At 40.3% G+C, this 25493-nt stretch overlaps 1 protein-coding gene across 1 annotated transcript in view; it reads left to right on the top strand.

Moving 5' to 3' along the window:
* LOC135213190 (zinc finger protein 501-like) overlaps positions 1–21527 on the top strand; it is a 78875-nt gene extending 57348 nt beyond the window's left edge. The window contains exon 2 of the mRNA XM_064247159.1: positions 20063–21527. Within this exon, the coding sequence (XP_064103229.1) occupies positions 20138–21409 (1272 nt within the window). The 5' untranslated portion in view covers positions 20063–20137 and the 3' untranslated portion in view covers positions 21410–21527. The remainder of the gene's footprint in view (positions 1–20062) is intronic.
* Positions 21528–25493: the final 3966 nt, after the last annotated feature.

Here is a 25493-nt window from a genome sequence, read left to right as displayed (position 1 = left end):
CCTGATGGACTGCAAGAAGAACTGATCTGTGTGTTTCCATCTTGAATGGAGTCCTGAGCACATGCTTGTTAACCCTCTAACGCCGGACCGGTAAATAAAAAAATGACTACCGTATGCCGGAGGGGTTTGAGAGTGAGAGCGGAAGCGGAAAAAATATTTTTTTCAAAAAATCACAGCGCGCTTAGTTTTCAAGATTAAGAGTTCATTTTCGGCTCCTTTTTTTGTCATTGCTTGAAGTTTAGTATGCAACCATCAGAAATGAAAAAAATTATCATTATCATATATAAATAATGCGATATATGATAGCGCAAAAACAAAATTTCATATATAATTGTATTCAAATCGCGCTGTGCGCAAAACGGTTAGAGGTAACAAGTTACTTTTTTTTCGTTGTAATGTGCACTAAATTGCGATCAATTTGGTATATAACACATTGTAAAACGATAAAAGCAACACAGAGAAAATATTATCACAAAATGATGCATGAATTTGTAGCGCGCGGACGTAAAAAAATAATTTTTTTAAAAATTCACCATAAATCGAAATATTGTCCTAGAGACTTGCAATTTGTTTCAAAATGAAGGTAAATGATGGAAAATTACGATACTGTAAGAGTTTTAGCTTACAAATGCAGTTTTCGACCATTTCGAACGAGTTAAAATTGACCGAATGTCGAATTTTTGTTTAAATTTTTTTTTATATGCAAATATAAAAAAAAATGAGAAATGCTACAACCTTCCAATAATTTTTGTTATATTGTGCAAGTTTTTGCGCACATTTTCATATATAAAACTCTAAAAAAAAGCGTAATATGAAAAGGCAAAAATATTAGGAGAATGTGACCTACGCGTTTCGGAGATTTTCGGCCGAGAATCGGCGCGCGGACGGAATAAAAATATTATTTTCAAATATTCACCATAAATCGAGATATTGTTCTAGAGACTTGCAATATGTTTTAAAGTGAAGATAAATGATTGAATATTACTAGACTGTAAGATTTTTATGTTACAAATGCGTTTTTCGACCATTTCGGTTGAGTCAAAGTTGACCGATCGAAGTTTTTTCCTATTTAACGTACTTTATATGCAAATATTTCAAAAATGAGAAATGCTACAGCCTTCCAATATTTTTTGTTATATTGTCCATGTTTTTGCGCACATTTCCATATATAAACCTCTAAAAAAAGCGTAATATGAAAAGGCACAAATATTAGGAGAATGTTACCTACGCGTTTCGGAGATTTTCGGCCGAGAATCGGCGCGCGGAGGGAAAAAAATTTTTTTTTTCAAAAATTCACCATAAATCGAGATATTGTTCTAGAGACTTGCAATATGTTTTAAAGTTAAGATAAATGATTGAATATTACTAGACTGTAAGATTTTTATGTTACAAATGCGTATTTTGACCTTTTCGGTTGAGTCAAAGTTGACCGATCGTAGTTTTTTTCGTACTTATTGTACTTTATATGCAAATATTTCAAAAATGAGAAATGCTACAACCTTCCAATATTTTTTGTTATATTGTGCATGTTTTTGTGCACATTTCCATATATAAAACTCTAAAAAATGCGTTATATGAAAAGGCACAAATACTAGGAGAATGTGACCTACGCGTTTCGGAGATTCGCTGCCGAGAATCGGCGCGCGGACCGAAAAAAAATATTTTTTTCAAAAATTCACCATAAATCGAGATATTGTTCTAGAGACTTGCAATATGTTTTAAAATGAAGATAAATGATTGAATATTACTAGATTGTAAGATTTCTATGTTACAAATGCGTTTTTTGACCTTTTCGGTTGAGTCAAATTTGACCGATCGTAGTTTTTTTCGAACTTATCGTAATTTATATGCAAATATTTCAAAAATGAGAAATGCTACAACCTTCCAATATTTTTTGTTATATTGTGCATGTTTTTGCGCACATTTCCATATGTAAAACTCTAAAAAAAGCGTAATATGAAAAGGCACAAATACTAGGAGAATGTGACCTACGCGTTTCGGAGATTCGCTGCCGAGAATCGGCGCGCGGAGGGAAAATTTTTTTTTTTTTCAAAAATTCACCATAAATCAAGATATTGTTCTAGAGACTTGCAATTTGTTTTAAAATAAAGATAAATGATTGAATATTACTAGATTGTAAGATTTTTATGTTACAAATGCGTTTTTTGACCTTTTCGGCTGAGTCAAAGTTGACCGATCGTAGTTTTTTTCGAACTTATCGTACTTTATATGCAAATATTTCAAAAATGAGAAATGCTACAACCTTCCAATATTTGTTGTTATATTGTGCATGTTTTTGCGCACATTTCCACATATAAAACTCTAAAAAAAAGCGTAATATGAAAAGGCACAAATACTAGGAGAATGTGACCTACGCGTTTCGGAGATTTTCGGCCGAAAATCGGAGCGCGGAGGGAAAAAAAATATTTTTTTCAAATATTCACCATAAATCGAGATATTGTTCTAGAGACTTGCAACATGTTTTAAAGTGAAGATAAATGATTGAATATTACTAGATTGTAAGATTTTTATGTTACAAATGCGTTTTTCGACCATTTCGGTTGAGTCAAAGTTGACCGATCAAAGTTTTTTCCTATTTATCGTACTTTATATGCAAATATTTCAAAAATGAGAAATACTACAGCCTTCCAATATTTTTTGTTATATTGGGCATGTTTTTGCGCACATCTCCATATATAAACCTCTAAAAAAAGCGTAATATGAAAAGGCACAAATATTAGGAGAATGTTACCTACGCGTTTCGGAGATTTTCGGCCGAGAATCGGCGCGCGGAGGGAAAAATTTTTTTTTTTTTCAAAAATTCACCATAAATTGAGATATTGTTCTAGAGACTTGCAATTCGTTTTAAAGTGAAGATAAATGATTGAATATTACTAGACTGTAAGATTTTTATGTTACAAATGCGTATTTTGACCTTTTCGGTTGAGTCAAAGTTGACTGATCGTAGTTTTTTTCGTACTTATCGTACTTTATATGCAAATATTTCAAAAATGAGAAATGCTACAACCTTCCAATATTTTTTGTTACATTGTGCATGTTTTTGCGCACATTTCCATATAGAAAACTCTAAAAAAAAGCGTAATATGAAAAGGCACAAATACTAGGAGAATGTGACCTACGCGTTTCGGAGATTCGCTGCCGAGAATCGGCGCGCGGACGGAAAAAAAATATTTTGTACATGAAACTTACCTGTCAGATATATATATAGCTGTATTTTCTGACGTCCGACAGAATTTCAAAACTCGCGGCACACATAGTGGGCGGCCAGGTGGTAGTACCCATTCCCGTCGCTGGGAGGCGGATATCAGGAACCATTCCCATTTTCTATTCATATTTTTTCTGTTCCCGGTGCTGTAAACAACTGTTTGCAGTACCTCCATCTAGGATTTTTGGATTATCTCGCTTCTAAGTATCTGGATTGACTTTTGGTTATCGACTCTGGATTGTTGGATTGGCACGCGTAATAGTGGACTGTTTTTTGAATTTGGATTGGCTTTTCTGTGTACATGATGTCAGGATCAAGTACAGGGAGTTTCAGAGTGTGTGTGAGGAGTGAATGTAAGGTGAGGCTTCTTAAACCTTCAGTTGATCCTCACACAGTTTGTATGGAATGCAGGGGGCATGTTTGTTTGGTTGATGATCGGTGCAATGAATGCAAGGATTTGAGCGATGATGGATGGAAGATGTATGAGACCTATCGGCGTAAATTGGAGCGTGATAGAGTCAGGAGGGCTTCCTCCAGGAGCAGTTCTACAAAAGGTAAGGAATGTAACATTTCTCCTCCTCTAACACCGGTAGATTTTGTTTCACCTAAACCTGTGATGTTGCCTCCGGGCCCTGTTTCTGTGTCTGGAGAAGGTAATGCCCTTTCTCTGATTCTCGAGTCTCTGCGCACTCTTGAATCTAAAGTGTTGGCCTTGGAAACTGGCCCTGTGAAAGTTTGTGATCGTGCCCCTAGTGTTGTGGAGGGGGCGTCAGATCGGCCCCATAATGCCTCTAGGCTGAGACCTCTATCGGACTCCCAGGACTCAGGGAGAGGGTATGTCGAAAGCCGCAAGAGGGTTACGGGGGCTCCCCACCGATCTGGCGTCCCTTCGGCAGGCCTTGTTGCAAAGTCCCAGGCTGTCAAGGAGCGCGCACGGGCGCGCATCCTTAAGGACTGTTTTTCGTCCTCCAAAGCGTCCTCCCGCGCAAGGGGTGGAGTTCTCGGAGAGACTCTCGTCTGCTGAAAAGGACGTTTCGTGTTGAGGACGCTTCACGTCCTGCATCGCCGCTTTCTTTGGAGGACGCTTATGACGCTTTTCCTCCTCAGAAGAGAGGTAAAATCTTTTCTGACGATGACGCTGGGTTGCGCGCACAGGCGCGTATCCCCGAGAAGCAGGTAGCTGTACCTGTGAAAAGGAAGGAGGCGTCCCCTCGCCCCTCGCCTTCTCGCAGGTTCAGTCCTGCCCCTTCTAGTTCGTCACCTACGAAGAATATTCTTTTGTCCCTTCAGGACCAGATTTCTACCCTTATGGCTCAGAGGACTCGCCCAGCAGCAGTCGAGCCTAAGTGGAGAAAGGACGTCAGGCTGCCCGTCAAGAGGACTAAGGAGTCTCCTTCTCTCTCTCCTCGTTCGTCTCTTTCCCCGCCTTCGGAACATCGCCGATCTCGTTCTCCTGATATAGCTTGCGCTCAGCAGGACGCTTTCCGCTTTCGTCAGGACGCTTTCTACGTGAAGCAGGACGCTTTTGAGGACGCTCGGCAGGACGCTTTCCGTTCTAAGCAGGACGCTTTTCGAACAAGGCAGGACGCTTTCGAGGACGCTCAGCAGACGCTTTTCACGAGAAGCGGGACGCTTTTGAGGCCTCTCGTCAGGACGCTCGTGTGGACGCTTAGAGAGACGTGTCTCCCCATGAGGAGTTTCTTAGAAGTAGTGCTATCAAGAAGCATAAGACATCTTCAGTTAGAAGTAAGGCAGTCTCCGTCGTTTCACAGGACGCTCGACGCACCCAAGACGTTCTTCCTTCTGCAAGTGTTAAGGATCATCGTAAGGACGAGTCCGTGCCTCAAGCGTCAACTTCTAAGCAGCGGAAGTCTTTGTTTAAGCCTAGACCTGCTGGACGTACGCCCTCTCCGGATGGACGATCACCGGTTCCTCTTAGAGAAGAAGGGGAACATAGTAGTCCAGCGAGCTCAGTGGAAGAGGAACCTCCTTTGGTTTCTTCTGTCTCGGACTATAAGGTTCTTGTGCGGCTGTTACGTTTGTCCTTCGGGGACAAGTTTCAGCCGGCAGCTCCTAGGTCTCCTCCCTCGCAACTTTCGTCTTCCAAGTCATTCAAGACACCGGAGTTTTTTGAAATGAAGACTTTTCTTTCAACCAAGAGGGCTTTCAAGAAGCTCCAGGACTTCATGACTCGAAGGAAGGATCAGGGCAAGACGACTTTCGCCCTTCCTCCCTCTAGACTCGCCGGGAAAGGAGGCGTTTGGTATGAGACCAAGGAAGACGTGGGTGTGAAGGTTCCTTCGTCTGCACTTGGGGACTTCTCCAGCTTAGTGGACGCCCAGAGGAGGTCCCTCTTATCAGCTGCAAAGGTGTCCTGGACTCCTACGGAGACAGACCACCACTTGAAAGGACTGCTGCGCACATTGGGAGTCTTCAACTTCTTGGACTGGTGCTTGGGAGTTCTGGACCTTCAATCTAGAAGCCCTGACTCTCTCAGTCTGGGGGAGCTGTCCAGTGTGTTGTCATGTATGGACAAGGCCGTCAGGGATGGTTCGGAAGAGCTAGTTTCGCACTTTGGAACAGCTTTCCTTAAGAAAAGAGCTCTTCTTTGTAATTTCACCGCAAAGTCGGTTACTCCCGCTCAGAAAGCGGAATTGCTCTTTTCTCCTCTTTCGGACCATCTCTTCCCCCAGACGATGGTAAAAGATCTAGCGACTAGTTTGCAGGAGGAGGCGACCCAGGACCTTTTAGCACAGTCCTCGAGGCGTCCAGCAGTTCCTTCTACATCATCGTTTGTGAGACCTCCGAAGAAAGTTAAACCCTTTCGCGGAGCTCCTCCCTCGAGAGCAGCTCCTCGAGGGAGAGGACTTTCAAGAGGAAGAGCTTCCTTTAAACCTAAGTCAACCAAATGAAGAACATGTCCTTCAGACGCCAGTCGGGGCCAGACTGAAGTTTTTTGCGGATGCATGGAGGCAGAGAGGGGCGGACCCTTGGACTCTCAAGATCGTAGAACAAGGGTACAAGATCCCCTTTTTGCATCCTCCTCCTCTAACATCAACTCCCAGAGACCTTTCCCCGTCTTATCAGGGAGAGAAGAAACGCATCCTTTTCGATCTTTTAGATCAGATGATCGAAAAAAGAGTGGTGGAGCAAGTCGTGGACCTGGGGTCACCAGGCTTCTACAACAGGATTTTCCTGGTACCGAAGCAGTCGTCGGGTTGGCGCCCAGTCCTGGATGTAAGCAGGCTCAATCTTTTTGTAGAAAAAAGCAAGTTCAAGATGGAGACGTCTCAGTCAGTGCTAGGAGCCTTGAGACCTGGCGACTGGATGGTGTCCCTAGACCTGCAAGACGCGTACTTTCATGTCCCCGTCCACCCTCTTTCAAGGAAGTACCTGAGATTCGTCTTAGGAAACAGAGTATGGCAATTCAGAGCCCTTTGTTTCGGTCTCAGCTCGGCCCCGATGGTCTTTACCGTAATAATGAAGAATGTAGCGAGGTGGTTACATTCTTCAGGGATCAGAATATCCCTATACCTCGACGATTGGTTGATCAGAGCGTCGTCGAAAGGAAAATGTCTGAAGGACCTTCAGTCAACTTTAGCCTTAGCAAAGTCCCTGGGACTTTTAGTCAACTCCGAAAAGTCACATCTGACCCCGACACAGTCCATCGTGTATCTGGGGATTCAGATGGATTCATGGCTTTTCGGGCATTTCCGTCCCAGGAACGTCAGCGTCTAGGCTTAGAGAAAGTCTCAGCCTTCCTAGGGAGAGAGACTTGCTCGGCGAGGGAATGGATGAGTCTGCTGGGCACCATTTCCTCGCTGGAAAAGTTTGTCTCCTTGGGAAGACTGCACCTCAGGCCTCTTCAATTTTTCCTAGCGGAAGAATGGAAAGCCAAGGAGGATCTGAATGCGATCTTGAAGATCTCAAATACAGTAAAAAGCCACTTAAGATGGTGGCTCGACCCTCAGAAGTTGTGAGAGGGCTTATCCCTAAATCTTCTGAGCCCCGACCTAGTGTGTTTTGTTTCAGACGCTTCCATTTCCGGTTGGGGAGCAACACTAGGAGGGGAGGAAGTGTCAGGCTCCTGGAGAGGGGAACAGGTAGCCTGGCACATCAATGTGAAAGAATTAGCAGCGATCTTCCTGTCGCTGCAGTTCTTCGAAGACAAAGTGACAGGCAAGGTCATCCAAGTCAACTCGGACAGCACCACAGCCCTTGCATATCTGGAGAATCAGGGAGGAACTCACTCCCGATCCCTTTTTCACCTGGCAAGGGAAGTTCTGCTATGGGCAGATGTGAAACAGATCAAGATTCTGACGAGATTCGTCGCAGGGGTACAGAACGTCAGAGCGGACCTTCTCAGTCGACAAGATCAAATCCTGCCAACAGAGTGGACCTTACACCAAGAAGTGTGTCAGCAACTATGGAAGTTGTGGGGACGTCCTCTAGTCGACCTGTTCGCGACGTCGAGGACGAAGAGGCTTCCTCTGTATTGCTCCCCGGTCCTGGATCAAGGAGCAATTGCGGTGGATGCATTGCTCTGGAGTTGGACAGGCCTAGACCTTTACACTTTTCCTCCATTCAAGATCATGGGGGAAGTCATGAGGAAGTTCGCAGCTTCAGAAGAGACAAGGTTGACCCTGATCGCCCCGATGTGGCCAGCAAGAGAATGGTTCACAGAGGTCATGACATTCCTTGTGGACTTCCTAAGGACGTTGCCCTGGAGGAGAGATCTACTCAAACAGCCTCACTTCGAAAGGTATCACCAAAACCTCTCCGCTCTGGATCTGACTGCGTTCAGACTATCGAAAAGTTGGCCAGAGCGAGAGGTTTTTCGAAAGCAGCTGCGAGAGCAATCACTAATGCTAGAAGAGCCTCTTCAAGAGCTGTTTACAATCAAAGTGGGCCTCCTTCAGGGCATGGTGCAGAAAGGAAGGAATTTCCTCTTCCACGACCTCTGTGAACCAGATAGCCGATTTATTGCTTTTCCTACGAAATGTGCAAAAATTGGCAGTCCCGACCATTAAGGGATATAAAAGTATGTTTTCGGCCGTTTTTCGACACAGGACTGGACCTCTCTGACAACAAGGATCTCCACGACCTCTTGAGATCATTTGAAACCACCAAGATTCCACAAGCGAGACCGCCTTCTTGGAACCTCAATGTGGTTCTTAAACATTTAATGTCAAGTCCTTTTGAGCCTCTCCACGAAGCGTCTCTACGGAACTTGACGAAGAAAGCGCCTTTTCTAACTTCTCTGGCGATGGCGAAGAGAGTTAGTGAAATCCAAGCGTTCAGTAGCCAAGTGGGCTTCAAGGGGGACAACGCTGTCTGCTCGTTGAGTCCAACTTTCTTGGCTAAGAATGAGAACCCGTTTAACCCTTGGCCCAAGAGCTTTGAGATCAAAGGTATGTCGAGTCTCGTGGGTCAAGAACCAGAGAGAGCCCTGTGCCCTGTCAGGGCTCTCAAGTTCTATATTCACAGAACTAAAGAGGTAAGAGGTCCCTCAGGTAATCTCTGGTGCTCGGTGAAAAGACCAGAATTGCCTTTGTCAAAGAATGCTGTGGCTTTCTTTCTGAGGGACGTCATTAAAGAGGCTCATTCATCTTGCCAGAAGACTGATTTGAGCCTCTTACAAGTGAAAGCTCACGAAGTCAGAGCCGTAGCTACCTCTCTTGCCTTCCAAAGGAATATGTCTATCAAGGATATCCTTGATAGCACCTTTTGGAGGAGCAATTCCGTATTCGCCTCACATTACCTTCGGGATGTGAGAACGATTTACGAGAACTGTAGTTCTTTGGGGCCATACATTTCTGCGGACACAGTTTTGGGGGCTGAAGGTAGCTCTCTCCCTATCCCTTAGCTTAGAATAGGTTAGTTTTATTGTTGTGTTTTTGGTTGATGGTGAGATCTTCTGTGAAAATCTCCCATTCTTTAGATTAACTGTCAGGGGTTTTTTGGTTAGTTGGTCAGGTGGTGGTCAGTTGCTTCGTAGCCCTCATATGTTTGGCTCGATGGTCTTGTCACGTTGAGGTCACGTCCCCGTTGACAGAGCATCCAGAGCGCACCAGCACTACAGGTCTCCACCTGGCTGGCAACTCTGATTAAAGCAGAAGCAGGCTTAAGTGACAGTAATCACAGAGTCTACTTTGCTAACAGGTAAGGAACCAAGATGTACATCATCTACTTAAGTTTCCTAAAAATCCTATTCTGTCTCTTCCCACCATCCGAAGGTGGGATTCAGCTATATATATATCTGACAGGTAAGTTTCATGAACAAAATGTTATTGTTATAATACAATTAAGTTTGTTCATACTTACCTGGCAGATATATATAATTAGAGTGCCCACCCTCCTCCCCTCAGGAGACAGTGGCATGGATAAAATATGAATAGAAAATGGGAATGGTTCCTGATATCCGCCTCCCAGCGACGGGCATGGGTACTACCACCTGGCCGCCCACTACGTGTGCCGCGAGTTTTGAAATTCTGTCGGACGTCAGAAAATACAGCTATATATATATCTGACAGGTAAGTATGAACAAACTTAATTGTATTATAACAAAATTTTTTTTTCAAAAATTCACCATAAATCGAGATATTGTTCTAGAGACTTGCAATTTGTTTTAAAATGAAGGTAAATGATTGAATATTACTAGATTGTAAGATTTCTATGTTACAAATGCGTTTTTTGACCTTTTCGGTTGAGTCAAAGTTGACCGATCGTAGTTTTTTTCGTACTTATCGTAATTTATATGCAAATATTTCAAAAATAAGAAATGCTACAACCTTCCAATATTTTTTGTTATATTGGGCATGTTTTTGCGCACATTTCCATATATAAAACTCTAAAAAAAGCGTAATATGAAAAGGCACAAATACTAGGAGAATGTGACCTACGCTGCCGAGAATCGGCGAGCGGAGGGAAAACAAATATTTTTTCAAAAATTCACCATAAATCGAGATATTGTTCTAGAGACTTGCAATTTGTTTTAAAATAAAGATAAATGATTGAATATTACTAGATTGTAAGATTTTTATGTTACAAATAGCGTTTTTTTGTTTTTGAACCTTTTCGGTTGAGTCAAAGTTGACCGATCGTAGTTTTTTTTGTACTTTATATGCAAATATTTCAAAAATGAGAAATGCTACAGCCTTCCAATATTTTTTGTTATATTGTGCATGTTTTTGCGCACATTTCCATATATAAAACTCTAAAAAAAAGCGTAACATGTAAAGGCACAAATACTAGGAGAATGTGACCTACGCGTTTCGGAGATTCGCTGCCGAGAATCGGCGCGCGGAGGGAAAAAAAATATTTTTTTTCAAAATTCACCATAAATCGAGATATTGTTCTAGAGACTTGCAATTTGTTTTAAAATAAAGATAAATGATTGAATATTACTAGACTGTAAGATTTTTATGTTACAAATGCGTTTTTTGACCTTTTCGGTTGAGTCAAAGTTGACCGATCGTAGTTTTTTTCGTACTTATCGTAATTTATATGCAAATATTTCAAAAATAAGAAATGCTACAACCTTCCAATATTTTTTGTTATATTGGGCATGTTTTTGCGCACATTTCCATATGTAAAACTCTAAAAAAAGCGTAATATGAAAAGGCACAAATACTAGGAGAATGTGACCTACGCGTTTCGGAGATTCGCTGCCGAGAATCGGCGCGCGGAGGGAAAAAAAATATTTTTTTCAAAAATTCACCATAAATCGAGATATTGTTCTAGAGACTTGCAATTTGTTTTAAAATAAAGATAAATGATTGAATATTGCTAGATTGTAAGATTTTTATGTTACAAATGCGTTTTTTGACCTTTTCAATTGAGTCAAAGTTGACCGATCGTAGTTTTTTTCGTACTTATCGTACTTTATATGCAAATATTTCAAAAATGAGAAATGCTACAGCCTTCCAATATTTTTTGTTATATTGTGCATGTGTTTGCGCACATTTCCATATATATAAAACTAAAAAAAAGCGTAATATGAATAGGCACAAATACAAATACTAGGAGAATGTGACCTACGCGTTTCGGAGATTTTCGGCCGAAAATCGGCGCGCGGAGGGAAAAAAAATATTTTTTTCAAAAATTCACCATAAATCGAGATATTGTTCTAGAGACTTGCAATATGTTTTAAAGTGAAGATAAATGATTGAATATTACTAGATTGTAAGATTTTTATGTTACAAATGCGTTTTTCGACCATTTCGGTTGAGTCAAAGTTGACCGATCGAAGTTTTTTTCCTATTTATCGTACTTTATATGCAAATATTTCAAAAATGAGAAATGCTACAGCCTTCCAATATTTTTTGTTATATTGTCCATGTTTTTGCGCACATCTCCATATATAAACCTCTAAAAAAAGCGTAATATGAAAAGGCACAAATATTAGGAGAATGTTACCTACGCGTTTCGGAGATTTTCGGCCGAAAATCGGCGCGCGGAGGGAAAATTTTTTTTTTTTTTTCAAAAATTCACCATAAATCGAGATATTGTTCTAGAGACTTGCAATATGTTTTAAAGTGAAGATAAATGATTGAATATTACTAGACTGTAAGATTTTTATGTTACAAATGCGTATTTTGACCTTTTCGGTCAGCATCCAGGTCCAAAACTCGCCTTACACGATCCCTTCCGACGGGTAAAACGTGCTTTTTGCGGTCCACACGTCGTTGAGACATATCTAGGAATGTCCTGTAGCAACACAAATACTCTAAGTCTCGCACAAGTCCAGAAAAACACGCTTCTGACGAAAGATCGCTCTCGGATGATGCGCTACTGATGCTGGCTGGAGCGAGAAGAAGGGATATCGCGCATGCGCACTTGGGTCACGCTTCAAAACAAAACAAGGCCTTGATCCGTGAACTCCCAGCATCCCCCAAGGCGCGTGATTCAAAAGTTTTAGGCTGGTAGGCCTATAAGTATTTTTCCGCGAATTTAAAAAAAAACTTTTGTATGTCGACGTAAAATACGTCCAGTCGGCACCCGAGAGACAAAAAATGTCGACGTAAAATACGTCCAGTCGGCGTTTAAGGGTTAAGATGAGAGAGATATGTAATATGTCTCCAACCTCCCATTACTTTCCTGACAATGAACATCAGACTGTAGTACCCCTTCGATGGAAGTGGAGGTGGTTCCACTGTTCTCTTCATTACTAAAGAATTTATCTCAGCCTCTACAACTCTTCCTTTGGTTGAAGTGGGAGAATAACTGTCGAATTGAATAGGGGTATTCAACAGCGGTGGTACAGACTCCAAGAGAACCATATACCCTTCCTTGAGGGCTTGGATGACCCATTGTTCCACTTTTTAGGATTACCAAACTCCAATGCGTACAGCCCTAACTTCCCCCATTTGCTACCTGCTAAGGAGATGGCCCCTATTTCCCTAAAGGTTTGCCCCCTACAAAGGCCCAAACTAAAGAATTAACAATCTCCATCATGGTAACAAATGCCCCATCCAAATGCCCCATCCAACTTTGAACAATCATCCGCCAAAATCCCAACCTGAGCCCTCAAAGACTTACCAGAAGCGGATAACACATTAGTCATATTCTCGTTCAAGGTCTAAGCTGAACATGAGGAATCTGAAACTAAAATATTTAATCCTGGATGTCAAAGCAGAGATGAGAATAGCTGGCTTACCCTCTAAAACCTTGGTAATTGTCCTATCAATAGCAATGTTTCAACAATCTCATGAAGGTTCTAATGCGGAAGGGAAAAAGGTGATGCTTCCTCTGACATTCCCCTAACAAACCTGGATGCCTGACCTTAAGAACACCATTTAGCCTGAATCGAAAGAGCTATAGCCTCAGGGAAAAGTTCCATAACAAACTCCTGCATACCCTTATACATTCCCACTGAGGCTAACTCTCCATCCACAGCTGTCTCTGCAATATTCAGTAAGGCTGGAACTGAGTTCTGATCATCCCCTTCTCTGTCAGAAACAATCATCTCCTGAGATTCCTCCACCCCAACTGACGAAGAACTAGCAACCAAGGGCTGTAAGGATGACTCAGTCTGCTGCAACCCAAACTGAGACACCTCTCCACTAGCCAGGGCACAAAGGGCTTCTACAGAAGACAACTTCACCCTGCCCAGAACAACCTTCCTCTTGTTACGGACTCTGAGATCTCAGAGATAATGTTACAGTGTCGAAATATCCTGGTTAAAGGTCGGCACAATGTTACGGCCTCTGAGAGAGGTCCGCTTCAGGTTCGATATGAAATAAAAAAAATATTATATCAACACAAACAGTTGAAACTGGGGATACGAATATAGAAAGAAACACTAACACAACAAAGGTTTATTTACAAGCTTATTAACAAAGGTAAATGCAGAATGGTATCTCCTATTTACATAAAAAGATAGAATCTTACACTGCATGAACTGGGGGAACAGTGAGGCAATTCAAATACTTGCGGGATGGTTTAGTGACTTGTAGTGATGGCTTCTCCAAAAGTAGAGCGGCAATTGCCATCATCCTCTTGACTCCGTATTGCAGAAACTAGTCTACTTGAAAGGCAGGAAATCCCCAAGACCTGTAGCAGGACCTTTTCTTCTCTGAGTCTGCTTGACGTCTAGAAAACACGGCCGTCCACTCCTGAAGACGACTAGACCAATATCCAAAACTCTCGAACAACTCTTCTTTTGATTGATACTTCGTCGGTTCCTTCGTCTCTAGTCTCTCTCTGACGATTACTGCTGCTGATCTCTCACTGACAATCTGATCTGTGGCTCTTACTAACTGGTGATCTCTCTCTTTTACGATCTCTTCCTTCTACGATCACTCCTCTCCAAAGTTCGTTCGTCGCATTTATACGGCGCTCTGGGGGCGGAGCCTACGGTGAACGTCACAGGTTCCCGAGATTGCTAGAATTTCTTAGATGAATCTAGACGAGGTATTGCATCAGAAATCGCGACGTTTCTCATGTCCCGACGAGATCCACAACACTCCTGCCGATTCTAGAACCATCATGATAACAGGCACCTCCAACACATTGCGCTAACGCCTCCTTGCTGCCGAACTTCTCGAAAATGCGTTCTCCTTTCCTTTATCTTCCTTTGCTATGAAGCAATTACCATCACACGCCCCCCAAAAGAGAAAAAAAATGAAATCAACTGATTTTTTTTTTTTTTTTTTTTTTTTTCTAAAGAGAAGCAAGAATTAAGCAGCGGGGAAACAATTCTGCATAAAGCTTCAATACTTTTCATCCACTCAACCACTCGTGCCAAAACAGAAAACGGTTATTAGTCTACTCATTCTGAGAAAAATCTGTAGAGGCTACTAACTATAACATTATCCTTCTCTCTTACTTTTTCCGTTTTCTGAACTATGATTAAAACTTATAAATACTAAAACACCTCTTGAGTTTTTCTCAAAACTAATCTCACTCAGTAACACTGTTACACGGGCGGAGGCCACGGCACGGGGCGTTGTTTATAATTCTGAAGCAAATTTACATTCATTGCCTTTGCTCTACACTTACCCACATTAATTCTATAATGTATATTTCCCTTCTCCTCTAACACTGAATAAAGACCTTCATACTTATAAGGTAAAAATGGACTTTCTCTCGGGACTAGTACTAAAACTTTATCTCTTACACACAAACTTCTCTTGTTTGATCTCAGATCAAGCTTTCCTTCAGTTCCCCCTTGACTTCCGTTCAGGTTTTCTTTCGCTAAGTGCCAAGCGCTTCCGTTCTCCTCCGCTAGTTGCCAAACATCTCTTAGATTGTTTTTATAATACTCAAGATTAGTTATGCAATCATCTCTACCCTTACTTCTAGGCAAAGTTCCGAACATATTTATAAATTCATTCTCTAAAGATTCGCCTACTGAAGGAATATTACACACCTGAACTCTGGGAATTACTTGAATCGGTTTGCCGGCAATTTGATATTCAGAACAGCTTAAAGCAAACCTCTTAAAACACACATCATTTTTCATCTTAGACCAAAAGTACGCCCTACTAGTACACTTGAAAGTTTTATTTACTCCCAAATGTCCTAGCTCATCGTGTGCTAACTTCAAAACTAGTTCACGAAGCTTCCTAGGAACTACTAATTTTCCTGTGATTCTCCCTTCACTACCTGACTTAGGATGAACATGACACAAAACTTCGTCCTTTACACAAGAAGTTTCCTTACACATCCTCGAGATCATCATCCAGCTCACATTCAAAAATTCGGGTTAGTGTCTCATCCTCTCTCTGCAACTTGACTAGCTCATCCTTATCCAAAACATTAGAGCCTAATTCATCACCGTAACTAGTACTAGATACTGGTGCATTTACTACGTTACTCTCGACAGCTACGCCTTCCCCTTGGCTCTCACTGTCAACGATAGAGTTAGGTCTCTCAGCCACATTCATGCCAAGATCAACCTCACTATCTCTATCACACTCGTTCGAATCCACGAACTCACTCAGGTTCGAATCCACGAACAAATTATGACCGTAGTCTACGTCTGTATCTAAACCCGACCTAGTTACTACCATTTCAGGCACTGGAATATTCCTCACAACAGGATTCACATTCTTGGATAAAGCTAAGTCGTTACCGACAATAATGTCAACGCCTTCGATGGGCAAACTGTCCACAACTGCAAGTTTTACTTCTCCTGACACTACCTGACTTTCTAAATTCAACTTCAACAAAGGACAAAGAACACAAGTGTTAGGAAATCCACCTAACATAACTTTCTCTTCCATATTGATTTCTGCCCTGTTCGGCACACACTCACTCCTTATCAGTGATACAGCGGCCCCTGTGTCTCGAAGCAAGACCACTTCTCTCGAATCTACTCCTCCAAGAGAGGAAACTACGCCTTCCGACAGAAATTCACAAAAAAATTTCCTAGTTTCTCTCATCACATCATTCCTACTTGACGAAAGGTTAACTAGAGACACTGGTTTTTTTCTTTTCTTACCGTCCCTTGCCTTTCTACTGCACAATTCCTCGCTAAATGCCCTTTCCCATTACATCGGAAACAAGTTAATTCTGAGCCACTATATGCCATTCTACTCTTACAAACCTTAGACGTATGACCAGGTTTTCCGCATGTATAACAGGAATAGTCACTTTTACTCGCATTGCTATTACTAGGACTGAAACCTTTACTGCTTTGTATTCTACCAGACGAAGGATCATTTCGTTTCTTACTAACACTCAAATTATGAGTTAGACTATATTCGTCAGCTAACCTAGTTGCTCCTGCAAAAGATACTTCTCGCCTATCCTCTATATAAAGTTTAATCTCAGGGGATACGTTATCTTTGAAGTTTTCTAACAACACTAAGTTCTTCAAACAATCAAAATCATCAACTTTAGCAGAAGTTAACCAATCAAAAAACAGCCTGTCTAACTTCTTACCGTATTCTACATACGTAATATTTTCATCCTTTCTCAAATTTCTAAATTTCTTACGGTACGCCTCCGGTACTAACCTGTACATGCTAAGAACAGTTTCTTTCACAATATCATAATTATCACATTCCTCCTTAGACGTGCAACTATACACAGTAAGCGCCCTACCACTCAAAACTGACTGCAAATATAAAGTCCACATTTCTTTAGGAGAACCTACTCTTTCCATTAACTTCTCAAAACACATGAAATATGTTGTAACATCTTCCTCATCAAACTTTGGTACTAATTTCAACACTGCACTCATACCTAACCTATCAGTTTCGTTTTCGTTCTGGCCTGACTGACTGTTAAGAGTGCTTTGTCTTAACCGAGCGATTTCCAACTCGTGCATACGCTTTCTCTCTCTCTCTTCCTGCTCATGCATGCGTACCTTTTCTCTTTCTTCCTGCTCATGCATACGCTCTTTCTCTCTCTCTTCCTGCTGCATTACCAACATTTCTCTCTCTTGCTGCATTCTCATTGCTTCTCTCTCTTTCTCTTGCTGCATTTTCATTACTTCTCTCTCAGCCGCTCTTTCATCTCTCTCATACTTTTCTTTCTTTCTTTCTTCTCAACATACTCACGGAGATCATTCCCCTCTAAACCTAGTAGCTTACCCGACTCAATAAACTCTTTCACCATCTCACTCATTCTGGTTCTTTCTATATCCTCCCTGTTTCAAACTGTTAAAGTATTGATAGCCTAGGCAAGGTCGCCACAATGTTACGGACTCTGAGATCTCAGAGACAATGTTACGGTGTCGAAATATCCTGGTTAAAGGTCGACACAATGTTACAGCCTCTGAGAGAGGTCCGCTTCAGGTTCGATATGAAATAAAAAAAAAATATATCAACACAAACAGTTGAAACTGGGGGAATGAATATAGAAAGAAACACTAACACAACAAAGGTTTATTTACAAGCTTACTAACAAAGGTAAATGCAGAATGGTATCTCCTATTTACATAAAAAGATAGAATCTTACACTGCATGAACTGGGGGAACAGTGAGGCAATTCAAATACTTGCGGGAGGGTTTAGTGACTCTTAGCGATGGCTTCTCCAAAAGTAGAGCGGCAATTGCAGTCATCCTCTTGACTCCGTATTGCAGAAACTAGTCTACTTGAAAGGCAGGAAATCCCCAAAACCTGTAGCAGGACCTTTTCTTCTCTGAAGTCTGCTCGACGTCTAGAAAACACGGCCGTCCACTCCTGAAGACGACTAGACCAATATCCAAAACTCTCGAACAACTCTTCTTTTGATTGATACTTCGTCAGTTCCTTCGTCTCTAGTCTCTCTCTGACGATTACTGCTGCTGATCTCTCACTGACAATCTGATCTGTGGCTCTTACTAACTGGTGATCTCTCTCTTTTACGATCTCTTCCTTCTACGATCACTCCTCTCCAAAGTTCGTTCGTCGCATTTATACGGCGCTCTGGGGGCGGAGCCTACGGCGAACGTCACAGGTTCCTGAGATTGCTAGAATTTCTTAGATGAATCTAGACGAGGTATTGCATCAGAAATCGCGGCGTTTCTCACGTCCCGACGAGATCCACAACACTCCTGCCGATTCTAGAACCATCATGATAACAGGCACCTCCAACACATTGCGCTAACGCCTCCTTGCTGCCGAACTTCTCGAAAATGCGTTCTCCTTTCCTTTATCTTCCTTTGCTATGAAGCAATTACCATCACACCTCTCCCTACCAATAGCAACACTATCTTCACATTAGGCAGAAATCTAATGCATTGATGTGATCTGCTCTTTTTAACCTTCCCAAAACTAGTCTCAACATTAAGGTTATTACCCACACTAGAAACCAAATTATCCCCTGACTCAGAATGAACAGTAAGTGGTCTAGGTGGATAATTCCAACCATCAAGCTTATGTCAATGTGAGCCAGACCCTAACTTAACCCCACAGAATCCAAAATACTGCATAGGCGATAATTCCACTGCAAGTCAGAGAGCTTGCCCATCCCATAACATGCACGATCGCATGGCCTGAAATAAAATCTCAGTAACATAGTCTTCCGACCTAGGCCTACCCAGATCTTCCCTATCGCCTTCAAGAGCCACATCAGTATCCTCATCTAGCTGAATACTAGGGGAAAGGGAGACTGGTAACCAAGGTCCTGCTATTCACTCCAGTGAGAACACTCCCACTATTTGTGGCATGGTGTGGTACTGAATGCACTGACTCTTTTGCGACAGGATCGCTCACTGGCGAACCCAAAACAGGACCATGAGGGCAGGAATAAACATGATTAGCCAAATCCTTAACATCAGCTAAATCCTTGATCTGGCTATTTACAAGATCTCTATAGTTACAAAGGATCAGACTGTGTAACAATTTAAGCAATTCATCTACCTTCTCGCACTGATTGGTAAAACTGCAAGATCTGGTATCTGAAAAAACTTCCACATCCTTGGGCAAAAATGAAGGAGTGCTTACACTACTATCCTGCACATCTGAAGCCACACGCTTATATCTAATCTTGCTCTTGTTATTACTCCTAATAAGACCAATCTGTACACTGATCACAGCCAAACTCGAAGCAGTCATGCCCCTACAATTAGAACAGACAGTATGATTGTAAAAAACAATTTCAACACTTAGTCGTTTGTGGTAAGAAATACAGCATCTTGTGTTCATTGAAGCTGATGAAGCTGCGCTGCTATGACGGGATAGATACTCCATAATAATGGAGACAAATGTATTGATAACTAAAAAGTAAGATTGCTGGCCAATGCAACAAAGAGCTGTCAAGCATCCGTGTGCACTGGACAGCGACAAAAAAAGGAATGGCTTGGTGTTTGAAGAAGCTCTGTCACTCCTCCACCATTTGGGATAACAAGTGGCAACAGTCTAATTTCATAGAGACCAACTGGCTTTATTGTCTATTGGTTTGGGATGTAAGTTCTGCAAGTACTATATGTATTGAAAGGGTATATATGTGGCTGTATTATATGTGCATGCATATGTATGTAGTATTTTGATGTTATTGAATGTTTAGAATTCAGTGCTGGTAGGTTTGTCAACCAGTTAATGGGCATGAAAGGTACATGCAAATATTTGTTTTATACTAGTTAGTATAAAACAAATACTAGGTTTATAATACTCCCAACTCCTGAAGGAAAGATGCTGTTCATTTGATTGTCAAAATCAGAGTAAGTCAGGAATTTGTGGTAAAGCAAAATCTAGTAGAATTGTCAACTAACTTAGCCTGAATAAATTTGTTGATTCCGAACAAATCCAAGGATGATATTTTATTTCTTTTAAGACAAATTTTGTCCAGATGATCATTGCATTGTGATATGTATTTGTTTTCCCTGAGTATGCTTATTTTAGAATTGTTATGAATGGTGCTACTCAGAACATGTTTTTCTCAGATAGTTTATTTCATTTCAGAGTACTATTCCAAACAGGAAAATATCATCAGCTCCTAACTAGGATTGAGTATTGTACATAGAACATCCTGTGAAAATGGCAGCGGAAAAAACATTGTCATTGGTGTTAATCAAAGAAGAGGAGGAGGGTCTTATTGAAAACACAGGTGAAGGCTCTTCGTTTACAGACCCCTTAGAAATAAAAGCAGAACCAGAATTTATATACAGTAGTGAATTTGACATGAACTGTTCATCCCAATCCATTAAGAACGAGGACGACAGCTCTCCAAGCTGTGATGATGAAAGCAGAAAGATCTGTATTGCAGAAGAAAATAGACATTTGGGTAGAAGCAGCACGGCAGGGAAGCAAATAACTTGTAATGAATGCCAAAAGACATTTTCACAGATGCACCAATTGAAATCCCACATGAGAACTCATACAGGAGAGAAACCATATACTTGCTCTATATGCCAAAAAAGTTTTTCTTATCAAAGTCATCTCAAAAGACACATGAGAACCCATACAGGAGAGAAACCTTATACTTGCTCTGTATGTCAAAGAAGTTTTTATGAGTCAGGTGCTCTCACAAAACACATGAGAACTCATAGATTAGAGAAACCATATACTTGCTCTGTATGCCAAAGAAGTTTTTATGAATCAGGTGCTCTCATAAAACACATGAGAACTCATATGGGAGAGAAACCATATACTTGCTCTATATGTCAAAAAAGTTTTCCTCAATCAGCTAAACTCAAATATCACATGAGAACTCATACGGGAGAGAAACCATATACTTGCTCTACATGTCAAAGGAGTTTTTCTCAATCAGCTAATCTCAAATATCACATGAGAACTCATACAGGACAGAAACCATATATTTGCTCTATATGTCAAAGAAGTTTTTCTCAATCAAGTGATCTCACAAAACACACAAGAACTCATACAGGAGAGAAACCATATGCTTGCTCTATATGTCAAAGAAGTTTTTCTCAATCAAATGGTCTTATAAAACACACAAGAATTCATACAGGAGAAAAACCATATACTTGCTCTTTATGTCAAAGAGGTTTTTTTCAATCAAGTGCTCTCACAGAACACATGAGCACTCATACAGAAGAGAAACCATATACTTGCTCTATATGTCAAAAAAGTTTTTCTCTTCAAAGTTATCTCAAAAAACACATGAGAACTCATACAGGAGAGAAACCCCATACTTGCTCTGTATGTCAAAGAAGTTTTTATGAATCAGTTTCTCTCACAAATCACATGAGAACTCATACAGGAGAGAAACCATATACTTGCTCTGTATGTCAAAGAAGTTTCTCTCTTCAAGGTAATCTCAAAGTACACATGAGGACTCATACATGAGAGCCCCAGGGTGGGGCGGGCCCATTGCACCGCTGATATATGCAAATTGAAAATTAAGAGTAACATAAGCCAGAGAGATATAAAGGTGCAACCATAGACTGCAGGCTGGGCCCCATTGCACCCCTGATATAAATTGAAAATTAAGAGTAACATAAGCCAGAGAGAAACCATTCATTTACTCTGTATGTCAGAGTTTTTCTCAACCAATTCATCTCAGAAGACACGAAATTTCACACTAGACAGAAACTATATACTTGATCTCTGTCTAAGTAGTTTTTATGATATGATTTCATTGAACTTGACTCATGCATCTGTCTGTCCTCAAATCTTGCAACTAATTTTCTACCTGTCCCCTTCGTCCGATAGGCTTGAAATTTTGCCTGGTCACTCAATTCTGGTGACATTACAACCTTACATGATCAGTAGGTCAGGAGTAACCTCTAGTGACCCTACAGTGACACCTTGCCCAGTACCTCAGGATTTGTCAGAAACTCTTCGGATTTTTCACAACTTCTTTGACTAGGTAAATTCTGTCTTCTAAATAACCCTTCCCCCTTCCCTCCACTTCCATCCCCCCCTCCCTGCCCCCTTCTCATTTCCCTCTGTTTCCCCTTCCCTCTTCCATCTCCCTCCCATCCCCTCCCCTCCTCCACTAGAAATATATTTTTCTATTCCTTGTAGGATTTCCTTCGTGTTTGGGTCTCTTGCTTTTATTTTTGTAGACATGATTAACAGTAAGAAAATCCTGGGGTTTCAAAAAATAATTTTTAATTTTTATAAAAGTTTTTTTTAAATTCTGAAGTTGTCAAAGGACACAATAGAAATCGTTGTAGAGAGAGAGGACATTCTCCAGTCCTAATGTCAAAAATGTCAGACAACTTCAAGTGCTTTGAGATAAATCATGAAAACTCAAAATATTTAGCGGGCAATTAAATGTACTGAATTCTGTATAGGTCTTCAGTGTTCCTCTGCTCTTAAAATCCTTATGAGGACCCATATTGGAGAGAAGCCATTCATGTCTCCTGCATGGCAAAGGAGATGTTTTGAATGAAGGTGTCTCAAAAAGTGTGTTAAAACTCATACTGGAAGGAAGTCGTATGCTGTATATGTACTTGGTTCCCAAGAAGTCTTTTTTCATTAGGTCCATCTTAGAATGGATGTGTTAAATGGAAGAAAGACATCATTCTTCCACACAGTGTTAAAAGTTTTTCTCTTGTAGATTTATAATATATGTGAGCACTCATGGAGGGTAGATATTGTTCTTTTACACTGAATGTTATATTTGTGTCTTGTAATCTGCAAATCACATTCATTGGTTCTGAATGCCAAATTAGTGTTTTTCAAGTGTCAAAATGCAGAAGCAAAGTCACTCATCAGAGACGATGGTCAGTTGCACTGACAGATTTGTTAGTGTTTTGCATCCCAGAGTAAGTTGCACTTGATGTGGAGATAATTATTATGAACTTGTATGCAAAATCTATGAAAAAAAAGCAACAGCAACCTAAGGGACTATAAAAAGAAAAGTCATATTTATATTTTTAAGATCCAATTCATGTTCATCATCATTGCTGTTAATCAAAGAAAAGGGGAATCGGGAGGAGGGTCTCATTGACAACACAGGTGCAGCCTCTTCATTTGCAGATTCTTTCTTAGAAGTCAAGGCAGAACCAAAGTATTTTGGCCAGAGTGAATCTGATGCAAGATGGTTGTATAACCTTTATTCAAAGGTAAAATAAATTGCTTGTTTTTTTTTTTTTTTTTTTTTTTTTTTTTTTTTTTTTTTTGTTTTTTTTTTTTTTTTTTTTTTTTTTTTTTTTACAATTGTTCTCATTGAACACCATACAGTGTGCTAGGTTAAGAAATTTTCCTGTCTTCTTCACTGTGTACTTTTTTATGATTTCCTAATGAAGAATTAGTATTGTCTTTGGCTGACATGAATTTCTCTTCCTTTTGTCATTCAGCATTGTGCATATGCACTTGTATATGTTGTTGTCAGCTTGAATATTTCAGTGAAATGTCCTTTTTAGTGGAAATGACGAGATTGATTTCTTAATTAAACATCAATGAAAATTAGGTGCAGTTTTATTTGATTAATTTTTATTGATATGTTCTTGGTTTAATCTTCTACAAAGAATGTGATACAGCATTAATAAATTCCAATGCTTCGTATTATTTCACTGAGCACAGTGGACTGACTGTTTTATATTTGAAGCTAACCAGTCAGAAGTGTTCAGCAGGACTCATTTTGTAAATGACTAGAGTAATTAGATTAAACCTCTTTTGTTATTTTATTTCAATGTATAAACACTAAAAATATTGATGAATAATAAAAATAGTTTATACATAAAGAAAATCTTTCATTTTAAACCATTAAAACTTGAATAATATCTGAATAATATTGAACTCTACCAAAAGTTCATTAATGCACCATGAAAGTTCGACATGGACACAGTAGCTCAGATTGGAGCTTCTGTGGAGGCTTTTATGCAAAATAAGAGTGTTGTAAGTGTTAGTGAAGGAGCTGGCTGCTCAGCCCACTGATTTTTCCAGGCATAGGCCCCTTGAATACTCCCCCACACCAGAGAGAAGCTATACCGGAAACCCAAGGAAGGTCGTTGGGGTCTGCCCCCAGGTAATTGGCCCCTCAGTCCCACCTATCGTGAGCTCCCAGGTGGCGACAGATGACCAGTGGAAAGGTGTATTCCAGGAACGCAAGTCTCCTTGGTGGGAGGAGAACTACAGGTTCCAGTTACCACATAACTAAATATGGTTGGTAGCAATACTAAATCTTCAAATTTCTAAACCCTGGAGGGTGTAGTATGTTGTACACATTGTCAACACATTTATGTATTTTATCCTTAAATCACACAGTGGTTACTTTCCCTTCAGGAGTGAGCTCATTTGGAGGCAAATCTCTCATGTGCTACACTTTAGTGACAAACAAAGCGCAAAATTGTAAATAAATGTGAAAGGAAGAACTCTACCCGTGTCAATAGCTTAGAGAATTTAGGTTACGGATGAAGTTTGAAACAGGCCATTACAGTTAGGTTAAGGGAATCATTTTTGTAACATAAATACACTGATAGGTTTAGATGTGTGTAGTTTGAACATGGAATGCAAAGGCTTAGATATCAGAGGTAGTTTAAATAATATAATTTAAATAATAAGGAAAAGGAGGAACTTTGGATAATACAGATGGAGACATATTAGGGTAATTCATTATCAACTGTCTATCTTTTATTCTTGAATGGGAAGAAACGTGATGAGATCAAGATGTAATGTGCTAATATGCTATAGGTCATGTGGTGGTTAAAAGATGATACATACATATTATATATCTATATATATATATATATATATATATATATATATATATATATATTATATATATATATTATATGAATAACTTGATCACGAAGTATATAAAACGTGATGCTATGTATAAAGGAAAGGTTTTTTGCCACGAAGGAAAAAAATGAAAAAAGCGAGATAGCCAAGTACTTTCGGTCCTGTTCGGACCCTTTACTGAGGCAAACTGATTTTACAAAGAACAACATAGTCAAAAGAAGGCTTAATATACAAACTGACACTACCAGATTAGCCATAAGGGCGATTTTCACTCTACAGAAAGGAGGAGCCGCCAGAGGCTAGCCACACCTTGAAGGATACCCGCAGTAAACAAGTGACTCTTCCAGAAAACAGTACATTTTGAAAAAAACACGGAAGCATATACAATTTAATATCATGAATTTATACACAATTTTCCAACAAAAATTATTATTAATGAAAAGACGAAAGAAAATATAAATATACATATACGAGTAAGAGAAAGAGGGAGAGAGAATATCGAACCAGAGAGAGAGAGAGATGAGGAGATGAGAGAGAGAAATAATAACTATATGCACGTGGGACTAATTTATTAGTTGTTCATTTATTTTGAGGTCCTTCATAAACATCTTACAAATATATGGGTCCAAATGGTACATTCCCAGACTAAGATTTAGGTTGTTTTTATTAGTGATTTGTATAATTGCCAATTCCAGTAAATTTCTTGAAACATAATCATTAGATCTAGCAATTACCG

The sequence above is a fragment of the Macrobrachium nipponense genome, chromosome 42 (genome assembly GCF_015104395.2).
Source record: "Macrobrachium nipponense isolate FS-2020 chromosome 42, ASM1510439v2, whole genome shotgun sequence".
NCBI lineage: Eukaryota > Metazoa > Arthropoda > Malacostraca > Decapoda > Palaemonidae > Macrobrachium > Macrobrachium nipponense.
This window is presented reverse-complemented; position numbering and strand designations above follow the sequence as displayed.